This window comes from Arvicola amphibius, chromosome 6 (assembly GCF_903992535.2).
Source record: "Arvicola amphibius chromosome 6, mArvAmp1.2, whole genome shotgun sequence".
In the NCBI taxonomy this organism is placed as follows: Eukaryota; Metazoa; Chordata; class Mammalia; order Rodentia; family Cricetidae; genus Arvicola; species Arvicola amphibius.
Window position 1 is genome coordinate 91098291 of NC_052052.2, and position 25159 is coordinate 91123449.

The following is a 25159-nucleotide window of genomic DNA, read 5'->3' on the forward strand; positions in this document are numbered from 1 at the left end:
CTGCTTGGCAATTGCCTGGAAACTTTATCAATAACTCTTCAAACAATCATCACATCTATGATGATCAGTGTTCAATAATCATCAAATTTAGTATTTGTATTTCAATCTGGAATTTGCTGCAAAGGCGAAAGGGTGTGGTCTAATTTTTAGGTTTAAATAGATAGTGTTTTTACTGATAAAGTCATAAACTACCCAAAATCCCATAGGATTTTTGTATTGAGTTCAGTCAGTTCCATAAATGGTAGAAGAAACATTGAAAACATCCAACTTGTTTTTAAGATCAAGACTAGAACAGTGTGAGGAGGGAACAACCACCAACTATCCCAGGCTTTGGGCCCCCTGCTGTTTACTGCCCCCTCCCAGTTTCAGTCTTAATCTCTCTTCAGTGGTGCCTTGTCCCCATCAAAGCCCTGTCTTCCTCTTGACTCACAGCTCTCAGTCTCCCACCTCTCTTCCTCTTTCTTTTCTTCTGTCCACTCCAAAGGTTATTTCAGATGTCTTCTTAATCTAAATTACCTCTCTGAATTCTCAGTTATCCACATTGTGAAGTATTACTGTCTACTCATTGCACTATATCTTTTGTGGAAATAGAGATTTTAGATAATTTGTGCACATGTGCTTTCTCTGCTTCCTCAACAATTAGTTAAACATTCACTGATAAGGTCTCCAGTGAGCTCAGCACTGCCAAATTATTTCTCCCTCAGATACTGTGGCTCTATAGTGTCCCCATTGTTGGCTGCCATCTCCTGGATTCTGGAATAGGACAGCCAGCTAACTTTCCTCTCCTTGGCTGCTCCTCAAATGTTCAAATGGTTCTTACATTCTGCTTCACTCCAAACTGTAAGGACCCCAGTCCTGTGAGTTCTCCTCCTTTCCCTTTCTCTATTCCTATCGACAATATCATCCTGTCTTCTTTAGCTCAGTGTCTCATGCCTTTGTGCTCATGACTCCTGATTTGTGACCGAATCTCCAGACCCCCTACTCGGCTTCCAGCTTGCATTGCTAACTACTTACCCATCTGACTGCTCCACTTTGATTTCTGATAAATAGGTTAGGTCAGATCTGAAATTCAAATTTAAGTGGAATACTGTATTTTTGTTTGCAGAGCTTGTCAAATCTAGATCAATTGAGCATATCTAAAATGGGACTTCTGATCTTTTTCCTCTGTGAGCCTTCTTCCCATGTTCCTCATTTTCCTAATTTTAGTGGGGAGTACTTTGTCTAGTTCTGCAAGCTATAAACCCAGTGGGATCACACTTAACTTTTCTTTCTCCTTATGAAATTCTTTAGCAACTTCTGAGAATCTTTGATCCAAATTCATCTCAAATATATCCATTCTCTCCCATTCACAATGCCAGTGTGATCTCTTATTCAGAATATTCAATGAACTTCACATTCCTCCCATTTTACACTGGTCCCCCACTAATCTACCACATAGCAATGAGAGAAGCTAGTTTAATAATCAGCAATAAAGGGCCATCAATAAATGGGATCTCTGTAAACAGAATCATTTGTCCTCCTGCCCCAAACCCTTCATTGGCTTTGAACTGCACATCAGGTAAAAAAGTTTGTTCACGGTGATCCTATACTCCCACCTGCCTACACGCTCACCTTCTCCTCTCTTCTCCGCAGCTCAGATAATACTTCAGGCTTCTTTGTGCTTTCTCAGCTTCAAATGTGCGGCTTTCTCTTTATGGACCCCTCATCTCACATCATTTCCACCCGTTTTCCCTCTTTTTCCTCCGTATTCCAACTGCTGAACATCCTGGGACCTTAATGCTTCCTCAGGAAACAGTGAGTAAGTCCATGACTCGTAAGCCTGTTTCTGTACTGCCAGGTCTCAATGTATAACGGTTCTAGCCTGCTCAACAATTTATCCCAGCTGCCTTTATGATAAAGTCCAACCTGTGCACTAGATTTTTCTGGGTTCACTATGAAATCTTTTACATTCTTAATATATACTGGCTTTTAAGTGTCTTCCAGGTGGACTGTCTCACCTACCCCCTTTTGGCCTGACCACAGAAATCTATTTTCAAAGCTCTTTACCCAGCCAGTGTAGATTCAAACATTTGTATTTTTATGCTGCAACACATCCTGAACATGCCCCTGTTAACATTTTCTGAGCACTTTCTCTTAGCCATTTATTATAAGTGTTGATCTTCCATGTAGCTACAGAAAGTTAAACTTATTGTTATTTCTATATTTTTATGAAAGAATTTTTTTGTTTTGTTTTTATAGAAAAAAATGTGGTAAATTAAAGATATGTTGGATGACAAGCTGGAAGCCTGCTCAGCAGTGGAGAGCACTTACTGCTCTTACACAGGACCTGAGTTCAGGTCCCAGAACCCACACCCGCAGCTCACAACTGCCCACAGCTCAGCTTTAGTGGGCCTGATGCCCTCTTCTGGCTTCTTCAGGCATGCTCACTCGTCTGCACGTCCTCTCGCTCAGATACACATGAGTACACATAATTAAAAAAAACTTAAAAGTAGTCATTATTTGAAAGACCAGGCAAAACAACTAGAGTCTATTAATTTAATCACTTTTTTCTAATGCCTTGCAAAACTTCAACAAATTTACAGTATATTCACACACACACACACACACACACACACACACACACACGACACCATATATGTTGGTGCTTTTACTATATATGTCTGTATATTCCTCTCTCTATTTGATTGTGAATATCTTGTGAGCAAGCCAGTATCCAAACCAATTTATGTAAACTTATCTGGATATTCATGAATACATAACTAATTTTAATTTCTGAATATGCATATGCATTGCTTTATAATTCTACAGTCTTTTATTTACAAAATGTTTGATAAGCCTTAAAAATGAAGAAGCCCCCAGGAATTTGTAAATAATACAAGTGATTTATCTCTCACAATATATTTCAACTAACAAGCAGCTCGGTCTATTAGTGCATTAAATTTTTAAAAACTATTTTTAGCATACTTAATAAGAAACTGGCTTTATAAATAAACATTAGTAAGTACAAATATCTCTAGAGAACTGATAATGGAGACTTGGTAATCACTAAGAATTTTATATATCTCTTAAGGCAGATACAAATAAGTTATAATCACTTTACTTGCTCTTCCTAATTCATCATTAGTATTGCAGCCAGCAGATGGAGTACGAGGTTATTTAAATATTTTTAAAGAAGCACGCAAAGAAAGAGGTTCTTCTCGATGAGCTATTTTGCTCTTGCGTTTTCACAATGCTCACCGTACCACCACTCTGGCACACACGCACCAATGCACAAGCCATTTCACCCTTTTCCTCCTGGGTTGAAGCACAAAGCAGGCAACATCAATGAGCTGAGCCAAGCACTGTGGCTCTTAAGGAAAGACTTGATTTGTTTAGCACGTTAGTATGTACATAGCAGGAACTGGACATAAACTTACACAGCACATGCCAGCTCTGCTGGGACAAAATGGAAGGAGCACAAGGGAATTTATGTACTCAGACTGCTATAATGCCACCAGGGCTGGATGTGTTTATTTATTATTTTAATTTAAATCATATTTCTTCATAAACCTATGTGTGACAGCATACATGTTGATGGAGTAATAAACAGGATAGGCCCTAAGTCAAGCAGGTGAGAACAAATCCAAGCTTGTCCAAACTTGAACCAGATTCTTGGTTGTTCACACTTAAATTGAGGACAATACCTCACTTAAACTGACTGAGAATTCCATGACTCCAAGTCATTTGCTATCAAATTACATGATTTCATTCTGTCACATCCTCATTTGGCCTTCTGGGTTGCATTTATTGCCATCCTCACATAAACTCCTTAAAGATCTCACTTGCCCTGTTTATTACCACACTGCAGATATGGGTAATCCTAAGCCCTCAGGAGATGCTCAGAGGGTTGATGAATGGAAGTAAGGAAAGGGAAGGGACTGTGACAGAAGAGACACTGGGCTGTGCTAAAGCATGGTGTCTAGGAAGCAGAGCACCAGCAATGACTGTCAGTGTGGGGAGGCGGTGATGTAATGCTGCAGTACACCTATTTCACCCAGGTAGTCTTCTAGACAGGGTGAGGTGCCGCAGAGTAAATCCACTGGTGTGTGTGCTCGCATGTGTGCACGCATTGTGTAAATGTGAACATATTGGAAGTCTCTGTGCATATATATGATTTTTAGGGCAGATATCTAGTAGTTTACTGAAAATACTATGATGTTTTAAGCTACATCAAATTTCAGCCAAATATTCTACAATTTTACAACTATTACCAGTGATGGAAATCCTAGCTCCTAATGCCATCACCAACTCAAAACTGTGTTCATAAAACATGCAACTCTTTCAGTATAAATTTTATAACTATTCTTCAGAATAAGGATGTATTTTTGTATTTTGTATTTACACATTCTTTACATTTTCCAGTGAGTGTTTTTCTTTTCTCTTTTCTTTTTCTCTTGAACCGGAAAGTAGTTTCGTTTGGTTTATTTGAGGGAATGTTTTTAGATTAAAGTTACTAATCCTTTATTGTTATGTATGTTTCAAATAATTTTTCTAACTTCTTTCTAAACTGTTCGTATGTTCTGCATACTTAAATAACCTGGCCAGAAGTAAGCACAGGAAAAAGAAGAAAACAACCTTTGCAGGAAAGGTTGGTGACAAACACTGCCACGTGAACTTCTGCATTTGGATTATGGGACTAAGCTCTACCCAGACCTGAAAAAGTAGTACTTGTTGATTAAAATACATCATATTACACATTGTGAGCAGGGATGGAAGCCATGGTTTCTGAGGACAGTGATGGACAGTGGTGACAGTCACCCTAGAATCTGAAGGTATTTCATGCCACCAAAGTGCTTAGGGTGATTAGAATGATAAAATTTCAGACATTTTACAGCAACAAAAGGGCTCTCTATTTCATAAGCAGGCAATAAAACATCAAAAATCAGTTACCATGTTATATTAAAACACTTCAATTTCCAAACCAAAAAGTGGCATCTTTATTAATTCCCATGTCAATTAATTTCTAAGTTAAGAAACAGCTTTTATAGGAAGGGGGAAAATATCAACCACAATAATTCACTGTTTAAAATTGCCAATTTCTTTCTCTGTTGTACTCAAATCCAAGTGTGGTGAGATCAGCAGAGTAAGTTTAAGACACCCTCCTTTCTGTAAGTCTTCTTCCTCTGTCATTCCCCCTCAGAAGCAAATCCTATGCACACTTGACATTGCTAAGCTGGAACCAGCCATACTCCCTGTGTGGAATATCTAATAGGAAAATATGTTGCTTGTCACAATGTTTGGTAAAAATGAAGAAATAATTCAATAATATTTGAAATTAAGATCCTTTTAAAAACTGTTATAATGTTGCCATTGCTTTAGAGGAATTCACCAGTTTTAAAATCATTCATGTTTTACTGGCCTGTAGAATCTTTAGGCAAAGACATCACACAGATGTATGTATGCATTGTTTCCCAAGTGTTTCTGAGGGGTAAGAGCTCATTAACTGGTTAGCATCCTAACCTGTAAGCCTCATGCAGGAACAGACTGGAATCTCAGTTATGCCACTTAAAAGAATAAGATGCCAGAGTAGTTGCTGGTCCCTGATTGTTAGTTATTTGCTACAGAACTGTGGAGGCTGTTTTTTTTTTTTTAAATTTGGTCTAGGTTAACCTTGTTCAAATGACTGTGCTCAGAACCAGACTGAAGCCCTGTCTAGTCTAGTCTCAGAACCATCTTACTCTCTTACTCTGAATACTTCCTGCTTCTATTGAGAGCAGAACTATTACCATCGCAGTGGTTTGGCCTGTGCTGGGTTTGATACAGCTAACATTCTCCTATATTTTGACTTGTCAGTGTGGTTATTTCTGTTAATTCACAAAAGTGATCCACTTTAAATAAAAGAGACTGAAGTTCCAAAATGTTCCATATCTGGTGGCCCTAAAGAAAATATTGCAAATACACACTACCAGCAATTAAGACATGTCATATCCTGAATTTTGGTGTAAACTATAGAAATCTTAGATTCTCAAGCTGACAACAGACGTAGCCAGGAACAAACTGAGGTGTCTCTGTGACCAAGCATCCCTATCCCTCCTTCACTGTAGCTGCTATAGATAACATAGTATGTTTCTCTTAAGGTGTGTGTCTCTTGGTAGACCCCTCAGCATTCACTACTGTTATGGGTTGAATATGAAGTGTCCCCCCCATAGGCTTACACTTAGACCCAGTACTCAGCTGAAGGACTACCTGAGGGCTGTGAGTCCTATAGAAGAGGGAGGTGACTGGGGCAGGCCTGTGAACGTTATGCTGACCTTAGTTCTGCTGTATGTCTCTTTCCTGGTCTGCCACCATGTTAACACACACCACCTATGAGAGTCCGCACCATCTGAATTGTGAACCAGAACCAGACCTACTCTCTCGTAAACTGTCCTGTCGGGGATTTCATCAGGACAGGAAAAGTTTAACACAAACCAAGCGTTGAAGAGCTGTGTGTTAGAACACTGTGACACAGTCCTAACATTTGTTTGTCTGGGCTAGGCTCAAGCGTTCACACTTCAGCACAATCAAGGCAAAGGAGCAGGAAGGGCTACAGAGAGTATTATTCTGTTCCATGACTCCATGGAAGGATGGAAAGACTCTTTACATTTGATAACCTCTTTATATAATGATCCACAGAAGAAATTTCATCTAAGGCTTGAGTTTCTCTTGGTTGGTTCATAATTTGAGGTACACTGAGTCCTTTTCATTCTGTTAGTGCTGCTGCCAGAAAATTCCAGTGTCTCTGACTTTTTAACAATCCATTGAAGTCATGACCCTGACCTCAAGAATCCAAGTTCTATCTTAACCTCACCATTTACTTTCACTAATATTTGAATCTAATTTTAATTTGGTTATATTCTATTCATTTACTGAAAGTGCTTATGCCATTGGTTGGAACCCAATAAAGTACAATTATATAAATTTCCTAAACCAGCTGTACTAACTTATGCAACTAACAAACTCTTGGGGTTTGGGATTTATTACATATGACATGATTCTAGCTCTGAAAAAAAAAGTTTTGCTTTCCAAATGAAAACTAGGAAAGTATCAAACATGTTTATTTATGTGTTATGAATTTTTACATTGCTTCTATAATAAGACTATAACAGCATGAGTCCAGTTTTTAAATATCCTCAATGACATGTTTGATAGCCAAGAGAGATTTCCATAGCTCTCATTTTGAAGGAAATTTAAACCTTCCTAGAAAAGACACTGCTATAAATATGTAAATAACTCTTAGTCTAATTGTACATCTAATAACTCTTCACAGACAAAAACCAAGGAGAAGTAGATGTATGGTAATGGTTTTGGAGTCAATTAGCACATGAATGAGCATGCAACTCAGGTGTGTGCTTCAAAACCAGGATTGAACCTTCCAGCTCCTTATTCTCTTCAACTATTTAAATGTATATGTGGACCCACAGGTGAGAAACACATATTAATTGCTATTCTTGCAAGGACCTTTTAAATAGAATAACAAAAGACCAGCATTAATTAAGACTAATTCTACATGAATTGACAAATTGTCTCATCACTGGTTCTGGAGGTGTATTGTATATAAATGCCTTTAAAAATCATGAAATCTTCTGAAAGAAGACCTAATCTCATAAATGCTCACTTCTTATTCGTTTTTTCTGGTAGCCTTTGGTAGCCACTAATCTACTTCTGGGATCAATAAATTTGTTAATTCTGAGCATATTTGATGAATGGAATCATACAACATATTGTCTTTTACACTTGTTTGCCTACTTAGCATCTTCAAGTTCATTCATATTACTCCATGTATTAATACATAATCCTTTTCATTGATGAATAGTATTCTATTATATGGAAATACCACATCTTAGTTATTCATTTGTATTAATTGATGGGTATCTGGGTGGCGTTCGCCATTTAGTTGTTGTGGATGACACTTTCATGAGCATTTATTTGCATTTCTGTATACAATATTTGAGCCATATTGTATAATATTTTAAATTTTGCAGGTATTACCAAGATACATCCCAATCTGGGCACACTTTTGAATCTGCAGTAGAATCAGATTGGAGATTTTCAATTTGTCTATATTCTCATCATTTGTTAACAAAATTTTAAAAAAATATTTTAGCTACATTTGTTGGAGTTATGCACTTGATTTACATTTTTCTAATAGCAGGTATTATTGAACATCTTTTTATGTGTCCATTGGCTTGTCATACATCCTTTTTAAGAAATGTCTATCTTGATATTTTCTCCGTTTTAAGGTTTATTTTTTATTTTTATTGTTAAGTTATGAGAATTAGTTCTATATTTTGGACACTGCTCTCTCTCAAGAGAGACAGAGATCTTGCAACTGTTGCTCTTCTATCGGGTGCCTTTTGACTCTCTCAATAGTGTATTTTGAGGGTCTAAAGACTCAATTTTCATGAAGTGCAATTTATCATTTTATTTTTCTATTATTTGTGAGTTTTATGCCATATCTTTAAAAAGTTGAGTAACTCAAAGCCATGAAGATCTGTACCTATGCTTCCGTCTAAGAAAAGACTCTTTGTTATGGCTCTTCCATTGAGGTTGTTGTTACACTTTGGAGCAATATTTGGGACTGGATGTATTGTATCAGCCCCACATCATATAGGAGGAACCTAGTCAAAGAGATGCCAAGATGGGATTTAATTCTAAATGATATGGCTGACAATTGTCATGTTACATTTATATTAAACTGGATTTTTTCTCTTTTTTCTAAATAGATGATATTGTTAAAAGTGTATTTTTTCTTTTAATTATTAGGAATAGAAAACACAGTGAGAAATACTAAATAAAGTGTTAGTGTTGCCCCATAGTTTTCCTTACTATGTAAAGAAATGTTGCCAACACACACACAAAATGTGTAAGTAATAATTCCAAAGTCCACATGCTATATATTTGGACTTTCTATATGGAAATGTGTTATTACTTTTATAGTTACTGCAGTTTGGTAAGAGAAATCACTAGAGGAAATATCACCAAACACTTCCTTTCATCAATATGCAAGATCTATGTTCCTTGCTTTGATTAACTTAGGGCCGTTTTGTTTGTTTGTTTGTGTGTATGTGTGTGTGTGTGTGTGTGTGTGTGTGTGTGTGTGTCTCATTCTAGGAAAACTGATTTCAAAAGGTAGCCACCTTCCAATTAGATAACATCCAAGAAATGTCATCAAGATTATATGTAAAGATTAGTATTCTCATGACTGCACTGTAAAAAACGGTTCTGGTCAGCTGCTGCCCATTTCCTGCGAAGGTCTAGGCTGATCTGAAAGGTTGGTAACTGGGAAGTAACATTAACACAGATAGACATGGGCCCAGACAGAACGACCTATAGGAAACCTCTCAGTACCCATGGTGCATTCTGCCCACATTTATCACAGACTGACTTAGCACAGCCATCATTAATGATTAAAATCAATTAAAATTTATAAAGGACTGTGGTATCCACTGTGTAATGAATTTATTACATCAGAGAGATTTCAGAGCAGTTTATTAAATAGACCTCTCAATTCTGGTACTGCTACTGACTTGCTTTTTTAAGATGTTGTCTGGGAACATTCTAGCCACTATGTTATATACAAAAAGTCAACCTAGGTTTTTTCAAGAGAAGGATGAGCCCGAGTAAAATGGAAGGAAACTGCGTGTTTGCATTTTCCAGCTGACTGAAACCTTGATTCATTTAAACTGTGTTGCCTACTATTAAAAGTAACTAATAACATCTATAGCATTAGCATAATGGTTAACTAGTGATTTCCTAGCAGAAATTATTCAAAAAGACTTCTTTTCTTTATAAATTTCTAGTAGGCACACATATTTTCAAAAATTTCCCTAATCTACAACCATCCAAGCAATTGTGTCGAGATAAAGCAGTCATTTGAATCCAAGAATGGTGGGAATACATTGTCTTTTTCCTGTGTCACAAAGAACTTACTGCAAAGCAACAGAATCAAACATTCTAATCCAACACCCACTTCATGTAACTGATTTCTGGCCACTGGAGAAAGCTCCCAACTCTGCCCTAGGTGTGTTAACATTGCTATCATCCCTTATCAGTAAATATTACTAAGAGAAATAAAACAAAACAAAAACACAACAGGACTTTCTATATATGAAAAATAAACCACACACTGGATGGAGGTAGCAGAAGGTCCTCTGATGACCAAAGAAATGATTTTAAGGAGAGCCCTTAGGGCAGTGGAGCATTAGAGTCTAGGCCTAAATAAAAAGCAAATTCTCTATGATGAAATACTAGCATAGCATATTATTAACCCTGCTTTTCTTGGGAGACAAATGGATATGGTTTTAATATTGTCACCCAATCACATTATAGCAAAACAAAATGCCTGCTTACTAGAATAGTAGCAGGGATTAGGAAATTTGGTTTCCTTAGAGAAAGAAGCAATTACTGTGAGTGTAAAGAAGGGCCATGACCAGGATACCTGGGTTTACCTTTGCTTTGCGAAAGTGGTAGACCACCAGCATGCTGACGAAGTCCAACAGCATACACAGGGCTTGGAAGGAGATGATAGCGAGTCGCAGGTACTTATCCTCCTGCACAAAGCACGGGCGGTCGTCAGCACAGAAGGGGCAGCCTTCTCTGCAGGGCAGGCAGACATACACTTCTTCCGACCCGTCTTTTGTGCTTCCTGAAAAATGGTGATCTGGAATCCTTCCTGAAAGTTCCAAATAAAAACCACAATGTTATTTGTATCTCCAAGTTAGAAGAGAGCTAGCCCCTCTTCACTCCCTTTTCCACTGATTATAGACCTTTCATCAAATCCTCAGCTAAGAGCTAGAGATAATTTGCTTTTGGACTCAAAGTTCTTGATTCCTTTGATTTTTTAAGCTTGTCATTCAGAGTAATGGAGGAAAATTGCAAAAATGGAAACAAAATGCCTCGGGTTCAGGATACAGTCTGCTAAATCTTTGGTTTCATCTTCTCCTCGTGGGTGATGAGACTCCCTAAAGCATGGGTCATAGTCCAGACACACTTATTAAAGAAACAACAAGAAGAGTTGGGAAGTGGGTGTGTTTAATGTACCAAGTAAATCTACTCGTCGTTTTTGGAACTTCTTGACCTAGATGATACAGAGTCCAAAATGAGACTATCGTCATTACTTAATTCACCAGGGATTTCATCTAGCAACCTCATTCAGTCTAAATTACATAAAATGGTACTTAACAGTTGTTTAGTGTTCAGTTGTTTAACAATGCTGTATCCTTAGAATCAATCCATACAACCTATCATTTAATCCCTATTTGACATGCCCTGAGCTATCTCTGTGCTGTTTGGCTACTGCTCCTATTGATTATCTGATTAGTTTTAGAATTGTCTGCCTCACTTTAACAAGCTTAAGTTAGCACTGAAGCCCAGTACTCAAAAAGTATCAATTGTTGACTTTAGCAATAGACAATGAAAATGAACTATACATTAGAGACAAATATAAATGCCCAGTTTATTAGTTCACATGACCTGGTTAAGTTAGGAATTAGGAAAAGGGCTGTTTTGTTGTTGTTAGCTTTTAATAACCAATTTATGGGAAATCTTTGATGTATCTCAACTCCTGTAAAAGGGTCACAGTCTTTTCAAAGTATGCTTATCTGTTTTCCTTCCACAGTAAATGTGGCAACAAAAACACAAATGAGTATTCTTTGGCGATTTTGTTGCTATTTAATAATAATCACTCTGAAAGCTTGGAGCTGGCTCAATAGGTAAAGTGTTTGCCCAATAAGCCTGACACCATGAGTCCAGTCCCATGGTGGAAGAAGAGAACTGGCTCTTCGAAGTTGTCTTCTGACCATCATGTGTTTGCCCCAGCATGCACGCACCTGCATTCATACACATACATACACACAAAATAATAATCTAATAGTTACCACTCTGTCAACATAGTGTAAAAAATATATGAATTTAGCATCTGATTTAAGTAGGCTGATATCCTATCCTTAGGTAAACTCATTAGACAGCTCAGTTTTGGTCTTATTGACAAAATATGAATGACATTGGGGATTAAGTTAAATGATTTACATAGAAACATAGTGACCACTTTTCTTCTCTTCTCCATACATGAGAAGTGCTAAAACATGGAAATTAGGAGGAAGGTTTGCAAGCCCTGGATAGGAATGGTGAGTTCCAGTTTCGATGACTGAATCTGAGGTTCCATTCATTGTCCAGGATACACAAAAGCCGAGAAAGAATGCAGTACTGAATTGTAAGGGCCAATTAGTGTTTGTCCTGCTTTCCTTCCTGTAACTGTCCTAAAATAACAACAGAAGTGGCTTAGGGGAGAAAGGGTCTCTTTTAGCTCACAGTTCCAGTGCACTGTCATGGGAAGTCACAGTGGCAAGAGCTTGAAGCCGCTAGTCACAGTACATCTACAGTCAAGAGCAGTGAGTGGTGAAGGCTCCCGTGCTCGCTGCTCAGCTACTTTTCTCTATTCCTCTATAGTCCAGAGCCCCAAATCAGGGAATAGTCCCACCTCCTTCCATTCTTGAGCATCAGACATCAATTAAGGTAATCAAGATAATCTCATAAGACACGCCCACAGATCAACCTGATCTAGACAGTCCCTCACTGAGAATCTCTTCCTGGGTGATTCGAGACTGTGGCAAGTCGACGATGAAACTAACTATAACAGTGTTAGAGAAGAGCATACCGAAGTCTCCAGGAGCACACGAGAGAGGAAAGCCCTTGACAAGTGAAGCATCTGCATTTAGAATGTCACAACAGAAAAGTTGAATCTACTAAAAAGTGTCAGCATTGTTGAAGTATGACGACCTAGAAAAGACTATCATAACTAAGAATTTTAAACTTGGGTAACCTTCACGATGACACCTTTCAAACTAGCGCAGATTGAAAATAAGCTACCTAACGTCTCCGGGATTGTGGTTTGTGGGCTGGTTTTCTTTGCTTTATGTTTAAAATACCACCTATGAGTGAGTAATGTGATAATTGTCTTTCTGTGTCTGGGTTACCTCACTCAGAACTTAGACAACAATGAGGACACTAACAGAGACTTACATAGATCTAATCTACATGTGAAGTAGAAAAAGACAAGATCTCCTGAGTAAATTGGGAGCATAGAGACCTTAGAGGGAGGGCTGAAGGGGAGAGGGGAGATGCAGGGAGGGGAACAGAGAAAAGTGTAAAGCTCAATAAAAATCAATAAAAAAAGAAAGAAAATAGGCTACCAAAGCTTACGGACTAAATACATAAGGGAGAATATTATTTCAGTAGAAGTCTGTTGAATAAAGCAAGTAAGAAAAGCTGGTGCTCAATAGGAAAACAAGAATGGTATGAAATGGACATCGATTCTGTGTTGTGGTCTCTTTGACACCAGCAAGATTTTTATATTTAGAGTCAGCACAGGAGCCTATGGAAGTTTAGGAGAGACATGGGGAGAAGAAAGACTTGCAAAGCAGATCAGTGCCTTGCTCAGCCATCATCAGAGATACTTCTCCTGCAGGAGATGGAAACAGATAGCCAGACCATATGAAGAGCGTGAGAGACCTTAAAACACTCATCCCTTCACTGGGAGATCTCCTTAAAATCCTTTTTCTCAGGGTTCAGGGAACCTTGGAGGCAGAAAGAATGGAAGAGCCAGAGGGGAAAACACCAAGGAAAGAAGGTCCTGTAAGCCAACTGGATCAAAGCACTTAGGGACCCAGAGATGAGGCAGCAGGCACAGGGCCTGTCCAGGAGGGCACCAGACAGAGTCCAGAGTCCTAGAGTTGAGAGGAGTAGACACATCAGCCCACCCCTTCCTCAGAAGCTATCTGCAATTGATAACCACTTGCAAATGAAATTTAGTTTTCCCCAAGGGAGTCTCACTAGTAAAACAAACTACTCTAAAAGATGGGCTGTCTGCCCAGATTAGATGGCCAACAGAAAACAAACTCAACAGCAACTTTGGAGGTTCTTGTCTCAAAATGTCATATCAGGGCTTTTATTTTCAATTTTATATTTATTTAATTTATATGTATTTTCCCTTTTCTACCCTACCAATCTTTTTGGTACGTATTGTGGCTTCCAGTTTAGTGTTTTTATGGGATTCCTGAGTATGTGGATAAGTGGGTCTCTGCATGTGTATCTGTCCCCTTTTCCTTTTCTTAGGCTCTTTACCTTCTGTTTGTTTTTTCCTATTAGATGTGTTGAGTTTTGTTTTATCAGAGAATAATATATTATTATCCTTTATATTCCTGTGTGTTTTATAATGGCACAGAAAGGGGGTGAATCTAGACAGGAGGGAAGATGAGAAGGAAATGGGGTTAATAGAGGGAAACGAATGAAAATCAGGATATTTTATGTTAGAAAAATCCATTTTCAACAAAAAGACCAAAAGAATATACAACAAAGAAGAATTGAAAGTCAGGGTAGAGCATAATCAAGAACCTAGTTGAAGAAATCAACTCTGGAAATGCTTTACATCTCCTCTAACAGAGAGAGAGCTCAACGTGAACCAAGGAATTTCAAATTTTATTTGTTTTGCAGAGATATTAATTAAAAGTTAAAACATTTTGAAGTAAAGAAAAAAATAAATATATAAAACCCAACAATATAGAGCATTTTATATCTCAGAAAAGCACGTGTGTTGAAAATTGAGGACAAGATTGTGTGTGTGTGTGTGTGTGTGTGTGTGTATGTGTGTGTGTATATTTGAACTTTATTACTCAAAATGTAGAAATCAAAAAGCACATACCCAAAGTCTAGCATTTCAATAAACTTTAATGCAGTTAAAATAGTCTTCCAAAACTGTGATGCTTTTGAATAAAAAGGATAATGAAACTTATATATGTATATATTTATATAAACAAAATTTCATTATTCAGTCATCTCTCATTAAACAACTGGGTTGATTCCATTTCCTTGCTATAGTGAATACAGCATCAGTAAACACAGTGGAGCAAATATCTTCACTGTAGGGTATGACGTTCTCTAGATATATGCCCAATAGTGAAGTAGATAAGTCATATAATAGCTCTATTTCTAGTTTTTGAAAAATTTCCAAGCTGATTTCTATAATGACTATATTAATTTGCACCACCAACAACACTAAATAAGAATTTCCCCATCCTTTCTAACATTTATTTTCAGATTTCTTGATGATAATCATTCTGCCTGGGGTAAGGTGGTATCTCAAAGTCTTAATTTACATTCCTCTGATGGCTAAGAATATTGAACACTTAAAAAAATACTTACTGGCCAGTTCATTTATCCTTTGTTGATTGGCAGTTTTTATTCCCTTGGTGTTTAATTTATACAATTCTTCGTTAATTATGAATATGAGCTCTTTCTCTGAATCGTAGCTGGTGAAGATGTTCTCCCATTCCCCAGGCTGTCTGTGTGCTCTGCTAGGTGCTTCCTTTGCTGGACAGAAGTGTTTTATTTTTGTGTACGTCCATCTGTTGGACTGGTGGTTAGTTCCCGTGCTAATGCTGCTCTGTTCAAAAATGTCTTGCCTACCCCGGTATTTCAAGGTGTATATCTTAGGTTTTCTCTTAAAAGTTTTAGTTTTACATGTTTTTAAATAGAGTCTTTGATCCATTTGGAATTGATTTTTTTTTATACAAGGCAAAATATAAGAATCTATTTTCATTCTCCTGCAAGTAGAAATCCAGTTTGGCCAGCACCATTTGTTGAGCAGGTTATCTTTTTCCAATGGATGTTTTTGTCGTTTTGGTGACAGGACGTATCAGCTTGTTAAGGAAAAGGGGGGTTGGAATAAGATAAATGGCTCTATTTGTGACAAGACCCCATAGTCCTTGACCCGTTTGGCAGGGAGGACAGCTTGCTGCATGATTCTAGGCATGACCCTGGGAGCATATGTGCTAGGTGCTCTCATTGCTTTCACTATGCTAGCCATACTACTGGTCTAAATGAGTCACAGTCAGTCATGAAAATATACATATTTATATAACTATTCTGGAAGGAATGATTTTAACCACATGAGTTTTAAGGAAATTTTATTAAAAAGATGATATCAGTAGTTAATGAGAACATTCAAGAAATAGGGAATGAAGCATAGAAACCCACAGTTCCCTCGTTTCTAATAACTGTGTCAATACCCTAAGAGGTTAAAGGAGATGGGCATAAGGACAAGGGGCAAGCAGTGCCAACTGTTAAGAGCAAGTTTCCAAGTTACACTTCCTATAGAATAAGTGGGAAAATCTGGTGTGCCCCCAAAGGAGATGGAGTGATACAAAATGTAGAATGGATTGATCTAGCTTTGGCCAGTGAGTTGATCATGAGAGCCCAGATCTTACCAGATATAAATAGTAACTACAAGAGACAAATGTGTTTCTCACTTTGTGTGGCTCTGCATGTGCTGCCAACTGTTTTCTACCTGTTTTCTACCTGTAGGTGTGCCTAGTTAGAAAACTTTCTTGGTACCTTGCAAAACTGCTTGTGCTTCTGACAGCAGAGATATAGATCAAACAGGTAATGGCTACCAGTGGGAGAGCTAGGAGATTGAAGAGGAAAGAGCCAAAAAACAAAGTGGTAATTATTGTAACCATTTTTAGAAATGTAGGAAGTAAAAGCTGGTTGTAAAACTGTTCCTGCAAACCATTGAAACTGTATTAAATAAAGCTTAAGCTATCCGAGGTCACGTGTTTGGATGACAACAGGTAGTCACAATTTCTTCATGGCACCAAGTCCACACTGCCATCCAAGGTTCCTGAGAACCCATTAGCAAGACTCTAGCAGGCAAGCTTAGCCTTTTCTGCTTTATTTCTGGGTTCTCTATTATCACAAGTCTTCCTGTCTGTTTTTATGCCAGTACTAGGCTTCTTTATCCCTATAGTGCTGTAATAAAATTTAGGAGCAGATATTTGTGATACCACCAGCATTGTTTTCTTTGGAATTGCTTTGACCATCCAAAGTCTTTTGTGGTTCCACATGAATTCTTATATTTCTTTTTCTAAACATGTAAAATATAATATCAAATTGTTATTTTAATGGGCATGGATGGCATTAAATCTCTAAATTAATCCTGTAGTATAGTGTAGCCATTTTCATGATATTCATTCTGCCAATCCAGGATCATGGAAGGTCTGATCAAATTGCAGAAAACACATGACTATGGGGTGCCCAGCTCCAGCTGAAATATCTGTAAGACAGCTTCTGTGATGAAGGCTCAGGAAGCATAGCAAAAGATGGGGCAGAAAGATTGCAGGTACTAGAAGAACAAGAAGTTTGTTGTGAAACTGAGTCTCCTGGAAATATTATCGAGGCTGCATCCACAAGGTCACATAAACCTGGCAACCTCAGTAAAGACAACACCACTGAACATGCTAACATGGAAAAGGGAAATTCCATGGATCACAGCTCCAGAGTTCTTTCTGCAGGAAACTTGGAAATACTGAGAGTGGGAGCGATAGCCTTCTGGTCATTCTTTGTTTTACATATTAACTCAATTCCTGGAGTGAGACACTTGACTTTCTGGGCTGGTCAAAGCACCGCACCTGTTCCATTTTCCTCCTCATAAGACTAAAACAATAAAGGATTTATAGATACAGGAATGACCGTAACTAGATACAAGATGAGCAGTGAAATTCCAAGCCACTCTGTAATAATAATTTGGACAATAATAACTTGCATTTATCAGATTCATGGATTCCAGTATTCATGGATAAAAGAAACTGTTAGAAAAAGAAACAAATATGCTTTATTATTTTGTGTTTTAAAAAACTCAAAACAAGGTCAAAAAAGACAAATAAAGTGATGTCATATAAGATCCTCTTTTACAATTTTCTTAAACTATTTGTTTATCAAAAATCTTAGGTTAACTCCAGGGCTTATTTTCAAAGGCAGTGAAGTCAGAATACAATGGAAATACCAAAGCATTCTTGTTCATTGCAGTGGTATTGAAACGTAGGAGATCAGTCTAGGTCTTTATCAGCATAATGGGTAAAGAAAATGTGGCCTATATACACATTTGAGTAGTATATTCATCTATAAAGATAAAACATGTCACTCTCAAAAAATGGATGGAAATCAAGGTCATCCTAAGCTATACTCAGCAAGATACCTATGACATGTTCTCTTTCATACATGGAGATAATGAATAGCGATGGAATGAAGTAGGAGAAAGAAACTGGGATAAAGGACACAGTGTCAATCAAAGGGATAAGCTAGAGATAGAGAATTCAAATAATGGACATGCATATGGAAATTTCACAGAGAAACAAGCGAATCTACACAATAAGTATGAGTTCATTAAAAAGACACATGCATATGCACACAAAATCACAAAATTAACTAAGTAACATAAAAAATAAAGAAAACTAAATCATTTAAAAGTATCTAAGATGTTTTAAATACTCAATACTTTTTGCAGGGCATAAATGACAGTTCATCAAATCACACAGTCGTCCAAAATCGATCAATTTGTGCTATGTTCTCTATCTAGGAGAAGGTAATGAGCACAGTTTGTTTAAGTCATATTGCTACCAAAAAAATACTAATGGGCTCACTGTTAGATTGTTGGATGGTACTAAAGTTCACGATCCTTTAGTGTTCTTCATTCTGTGGGAAGAGAGGCCAGAATCTATGCGTCACTCTACTCTCAGCTCTGAAGGTGATGTTTACACAGGCTAGACCCTCAGTAAATGCTTGCTGATGATGAAAGTGTTCTCTAAAAAAGTGAATTAACCATCACTCAACAGGCCATTCTCCATGCTCTCAAACCATGCACACTGAAGAATTTGTAGCGGTGTTGATTTTCCAGATGCTAGGCACAAACTATAAAAATGCATTAAGAGCATGTGATTACAGATGACTTTAGCGCTTGTAGGCAAATATGTGCAAATCATGCCAGTGATGTTTGATTTGTAAATCTCAGCTCCTCTGCATACAGAATGCCAATGTGCTATACCGAAGCTTAGGCACCCTTGAATATCGGACTTCAAACCTATAAATAAAATAAAAATGTTCTAAAGAAAAATGACAAATACTGAGTCTTGGGAAAAATAAAGAAAAGGATTTCAGAAGAAAGTTATCATTACATTTATAGGCTATTTGAAGAGTATTAAATATTCACCTCTAAACAAGACTGACAAAGCAAACTGTCAGTATGTGAACAGTGTATAACCTACTTGTTAATTTTAATTTTGTTACCTTGACAACAGAAGAACATTAAACTGCTTTAAATATATACATATATATTTACATTTTATATTTACCTATACATATATGTATGCTTTACTTATACAAACTAAAAAACATAAAACCTCTAGACTAATAAGCAAAGGATAACACATTTTTTTCAATGCAGTTATTAAAATCCTATTCAAAGTGGCATTGACATTGGATGTGATATCTAAAGGGAATTCCCCACCCCAAATTTATGGCCATAAATCAGGTCCACGGCTTTAAGAAAACTGCCCTCACCATCGAGTTCCAAAAAGCAGCCAAACCTATCACACAACTTGGAGCCCAGAGGTTGCAAAGCAGACAATCCAGCCAAGCTATTACCCTGCAGCCTAGAGTGCAGAAAGAGCCCCTTCCTTCCACCCTGCACTTTCAAAACAATTTATCCTGAAAAGCAGTTTCTGGGCCTGGCAAAGCCATGCCCCCCCCCCACCTTTGACTATGAAAACCATTTTCAAACTTCACAATATATTCTCCTGGACCCTTGGTTACTGAGCCAGAGATTTAAGGCACTCAGATCAAAAAGTCCGTTTTTGCTGTTTTAAGGCAAATCGAGTCTATTTTATTTTCTTCTGCTGTCTTAATTCTTACAATACCAGAAACACCATAGAAATAGACACAGTTCAGAAATTGTAAATGGTAAGAATTTATCAAACTGTAAACTTCAGAAAGTCCTTTTTAAATTTTAACCTTATATATATTACAAAGTTTCCTAGATAAGTATGCAGCATTTTTATAATAAAAATGTTTTGCTATTATATCTTCTTGGCTCTGGTAACATGCTCCCTGGGTAAACATAAAGACCTAAGTTCATATCTTCAGCAGCCATATAGAAGGCAGGCATGGTGGTATATGCCTGTAACCCCAGTTCTGGAAACTTGAGGGGTAGGGTAAGACATGGAAATCTTAGGGACTTAGTGTTCAGAGTGCCAAATTCCTGGTTCAGTAAGAGATCTTGTCTCAAAACATAAGGTGGACAGCACGAGAGGAGGGATACCCTCCACATTTCTGTGCACAAGCATGTGCATGTATGTACACACATGTCTAATACATACCACATATAAGCTATACACACACTATACCATACACACATCATATATATCACAGACATACAATATACAGAAATCATACACATACTACATGCACATAAATCACATATACACATACACACCACACATATACACACACCACACATATATACCACACACATGAACAACACACACACATATACACACCACATAATACATGAATCACGCACACATACTATGGAGTCCCAAAGAGGCCAAAGGTCAGAGAGTTTTTATTATTATTATTATTATTATTATTATTATTATTATTATTAAAAATTTCCATCTCCTCTCCTTCTCCCACTTCCCTCCCCTCCACCCACATCCCCACTCCCTCCCTCTCCAGGCCAAAGAGCAGTCAGGGTTCCTTACACTATGGGAAGTCCAAGTTCCTCCCAATTCCCCCCAGGTCCAGGAAGGTGAGCATCCAAACTGACAAGGCTCCCACAGAGCCCATCCATGCAGGAGACTCAAAACCCAGCACCATTGTCCTTGGCTTCTCAGTCAGCCTCCACCATCAGCCACATTCAAAGAGTCCGGTTTGATCCCATGCTCCATCAGTCCCATTCCAACTGGCCTTGGTGATCTCCCATTAGATCTGTCCCACCGTCTCAGTGGGTCAACGTACCCCTGCGGTCTTGACTTCCTTGCTCACGTTCTCCCTTTTTTTGCTCCTCATTAGGACCTTGGGACCTCAGTCCAGTGCTCCAATGTGGGTCTCTGTCTCTATCTCCATCCATCACCAGATGAAGGTTCTATGGTGATGTGCAAGATAATCATCAGTGTGGCATAGGACAAGGCCAGTTCAGGACCCTTTCCTCTGCTGCCCAAGGAACAAGCTGGGGACATCTTCTTGGTCAGAGAGTTTGGGGACTTGTTTTTAGTTTGAGATTATCGTGCTTCTAACTCAAACAGAGAACCCACCTAGTTGTGGAACAGAGTTCTGCTCTCTCAAGGCTATTGTCAACGTGTGGCTAGTTGCCAGACCACATGCTCCTGAAATGGGGAAGTAGCTGGTTCCTACCTAAAACAAAAAAAAAAAAAAAAAAAACGTCTAAGGAACCAACTATGTTCTAGTTTCCTTTAAGGAAATAACTTGGGATTCCACCCAGGGAGCAGTTTGCCTACAGAGTGTTTGGTCTAAGGCATGAGTCAAGGGTATGAGCGATGACTGTACCCCATGACTTTCAATTTGTATGTTAATGCAGTCTTTTGGTTCTATTCCTACCTTTTGAAATCAGAAGTATATTAAGCTGCTGAAAATTAAACACGGAGAAATTTTCAGTACTCACAGAAATTCCCTCCCGATACTATCCTATGTGTTTCTGCATTTATTTTTTTTTCCATTGGCATCTTTGTACTTTTTATCATATTTCTAAATTCCCATGCCTCCACTCTGGAAAAAAGATTATCTTGTCGAGGCTGGCCCCTGACAACATAACACCACATACATATATACACCACACACAATACCACACACATGCACATACATCACCACATTCCACCACGCACACATGTATACACTACCACACACCACACACACATAAGTCACACACACACACACACATTGTCTTCTTATACATAGTAAGTTGACTTTATCAAGTGAAATTCTGTTCCAAACCACAGAGAACTAGTAAATCTACCACTATCGAAAATCCTTGAAAAACTTCTGTCCTCTACACTGATAATGTTCTGAATCTCAGATTTTTGTTGTTTTGTGTTATAATTTAACTTTTACAGAAACGTTACAAGAGAGTACAAAGTAATTTCATATTTTTACCTGTAGTTGTGAGTTATTTACATCCTAATATTCTCATATTCTCTTAGTCAAAGTTCAAGATGTTATATGTATGACACTTCTGGTGTAGGCTGGATGCACTGTGTCTTCATACAGAAACATTTCAGTTTGTCTGTACTAATGAGGGGCCCCTCCTTCTATAGCAGGATACAACTTCAAAACTAAGAGAATTAGGGCAGATCTATTGTAATTATCTTTGTGTGATCCATATCAAAATCCTACCATTTGTCACAATGCTTTTTGGAGCTGCTTTTCTCCACCCAAGATGAAATCCAGGGCTTCAATGCCACATTTTCTGTCTCTGTTTTGGAATAATCACCAGTACTTCTTTGACCTTGTTAGCCCCTAGCTCTTTGTGGATCCCAAAATTTTAACCACACAGGTCATTTTTATAGATTGTCCCTTGGCATGTGGGTGCTTGCTGCTGCCTCATGACTAGGGTCAGAGTATTAACTCTTGGCAGGGATGCCCTACAAGCAGGGCTGTGTTCTTCTCAGTGCTTCACTGCAAAAGGCACAAGGTATCAACTGGTTCCAGGACCTGGGGACTCTTGCTTTGAGAAGTTTGTGGCTTACAAGCTTCTGAAATGTAGAACACTTTTTACTTTGAAACCTATACATGATCAAATACTACAACTAAAGAGAAAGCTTAGCATTTAAGAGCTGGGTTCAGTTCCCAGCACCATCATGATAGTTCAAAACTATCCATAACTGCAGTTCCAGGAACTCTTACCTCCATATGTACCAGACATGTATGTGGTACATGTACACACATTCAGGCAAAACATTTATATGTATAAAATAAGTAAATCTTTTTAAAAATATTAAATAACTTGTTTCTCATCAAAGTTTGCTAACTTGGAATTATAAAAGTTTTATGTTTAAGATTCTGAATGCTATGTTTCTTTCTAGAGCCTTATGGTCTTTGTTGGGTAAGGAATGCATCTTTACACAGAAAGAGAAAACAAATAGGAAACTAGAAAACAAAAATCGAAAATGATTACAAGGTGGAAGGAGAACGGTCACTAAAGTATTTGTAAACAAACCTACAGATATTCTGTCTAACACAATGAGCTGCTGTGTAAATTACTGGTAGTTATATCTACTTAAGAAGCAACTGGTACTCCACCCATACCATGGGCTCTGCTCCTGTGCTGGGAGATGGAACCAATACCCACTCCAGAGGACAAATGAAGATGGAGGAGGAGAAGAAAGAGGGAGAGTGCAGGCTTCAAATAGCAGTGACAGACATGTTTTTGAGCATTTCAAGTGCCAACTACTATGTCTAGAATACTGTGGTTTATCACCTCATTTTTATCCTTATAAAAATTTCATAAAGCAAGTGACATCCCATTTTACATATGATGTAAACACTTAAATAATTTGCTCAAGGTCACAGTTCAAATAGATCACTGAGATGGGTTAAAACCTAGGACCTATTCCAAAGGCTATGTGTTTTATTCTTATCTGACATTCCAGGTAGAAGTTCACATCTCTAGGTTAGTGACCAGAATAGTCTTGCATGGATGACAATGGACTCAAACACTTAATAGCACAACCACAGAGTCACAAAGTAAGCAGCTGTCTCAAGTAAAACTGGCACCACTGGTGGAGCTGGATCTGACCTGCAGCCTTTTTGCTGCGGTCTAGTTTCCATGGTCCAGAAAATGCTATGTAAGTTGCCAAGGGAGGAAAGCAATTAAACAGCCCTACCCAGCTGCAAGACCTATGGGCCACAAAAATTAACAGCACGGCAAGATATGCATCCAGGTGCAATAAATTCCAGGTACACGTTGGTGACAGCTAAAGCTGTCTAATTGGACTTACGGCCCACTAAACAGGAGGGGAATCGTGTCTGAATGGGACTAGAAACCTAACCCTTTACCTGGGTTAGTGAAGCTATAGACCATATAGTCATAGAAAGGACTCTTCTACACCACTTTACTAGATCAGCATAGTCCCATACTACAATTTAAAGCGTATCCTTACACCCACAGATCGGTGCAGCTGCTACTGCCTCTCATCAGCCTCTTACACAGCAAGAGGCTCAACTCAGAGCTGCTCTTTGCCTCAGCACTCAGTAGTCCCGCGTTTTGCCTTCTGCAAAGAGCTTCTTTTTTTCTTCCTGAACAACTCATTTTAAAGGCTCTAATTTTTTCCTTGTCTGTTTCCTGTCCCATGTGCTTCTCATATCAATAGCCCTGGAGGGCTAAATTGCAGATTGCAATCTTTAGTTATGGGTCATTGGTAACTTGGCATTCATTTGGAAAGATACCCAAACGGAAGTCAGTCTGAAAGATAAGACATATAACAACAACAACAAAAAAAAAAAAAAAACAACTGGTAGTAACCCACACAGAACAGGGGTGTTCTTGGAGATGGAGTCCATACTAATATGGATGAATCTGGGGGTGGAGAGAGTGGGAACACCATGAGTTTGCATTGCATCAACCTGGAAGTGAACAGCCTGGACCTGACGAGGCAACTGTTCATCAGGACCTGTTCTTTCTGAAACTGTGCTCCCTACAGATGTCAATTCCTATTAACTCACATGACTACCGCTTTCCAAAGAGATGGCTGGACCCAGGCCTCTGGGCTGTCAGCTTAATTTCAAATCACGTCATTTATACATACTGTGGTTGGTCTTTACAAGGCCCTGTCTACTGGGTACTTGTGTCCAAATAAAGGTTCTTATATCGTTTCACATTTTGAAGGCATTTTTAACACTTACATTTGCATTTTATTCAAAAGATCAGGACCACACTATAAGTCCCCTCTCCAGAGAGTAAATAGACTGCATGTGGGAATGTGGAATATTTTTCTAGACCTCAGCAAATGTGACCATTGCAATGAAGTCTTTCCGCTTTCTAGGGCTTGTCCTCTCTATCAGGTAACTAGCCAGTTTCCCTCTGAAACCTCCGGACTCCTGCTTGTTCCTTCTTAGTACCCTCCCTCATGGTGGTCATTGCTACAGACTCGAAGGTCACATCTTCCTTCAGATAAAACTCATTCTCCAAAGTTCTAGCTTAAATCACTAGTCATCCTAGCATAACACAAAATTTAAAATATAGTGCTAATGGGTCTTAAGGGTTATCTCATTATATGTATCATCAGTAATATATATA

At 38.2% G+C, this 25159-nt stretch overlaps 1 protein-coding gene across 1 annotated transcript in view; it reads right to left on the bottom strand.

The window, feature by feature from the left end:
- Nucleotides 1-25159, bottom strand: part of Gpr158 (G protein-coupled receptor 158) — a 337333-nt gene that overhangs the window by 156091 nt on the left and 156083 nt on the right. The window contains exon 4 of the mRNA XM_038333736.1: nt 10470-10693. Coding sequence (XP_038189664.1) covers nt 10470-10693 — 224 coding nt within the window. The remainder of the gene's footprint in view (nt 1-10469; nt 10694-25159) is intronic.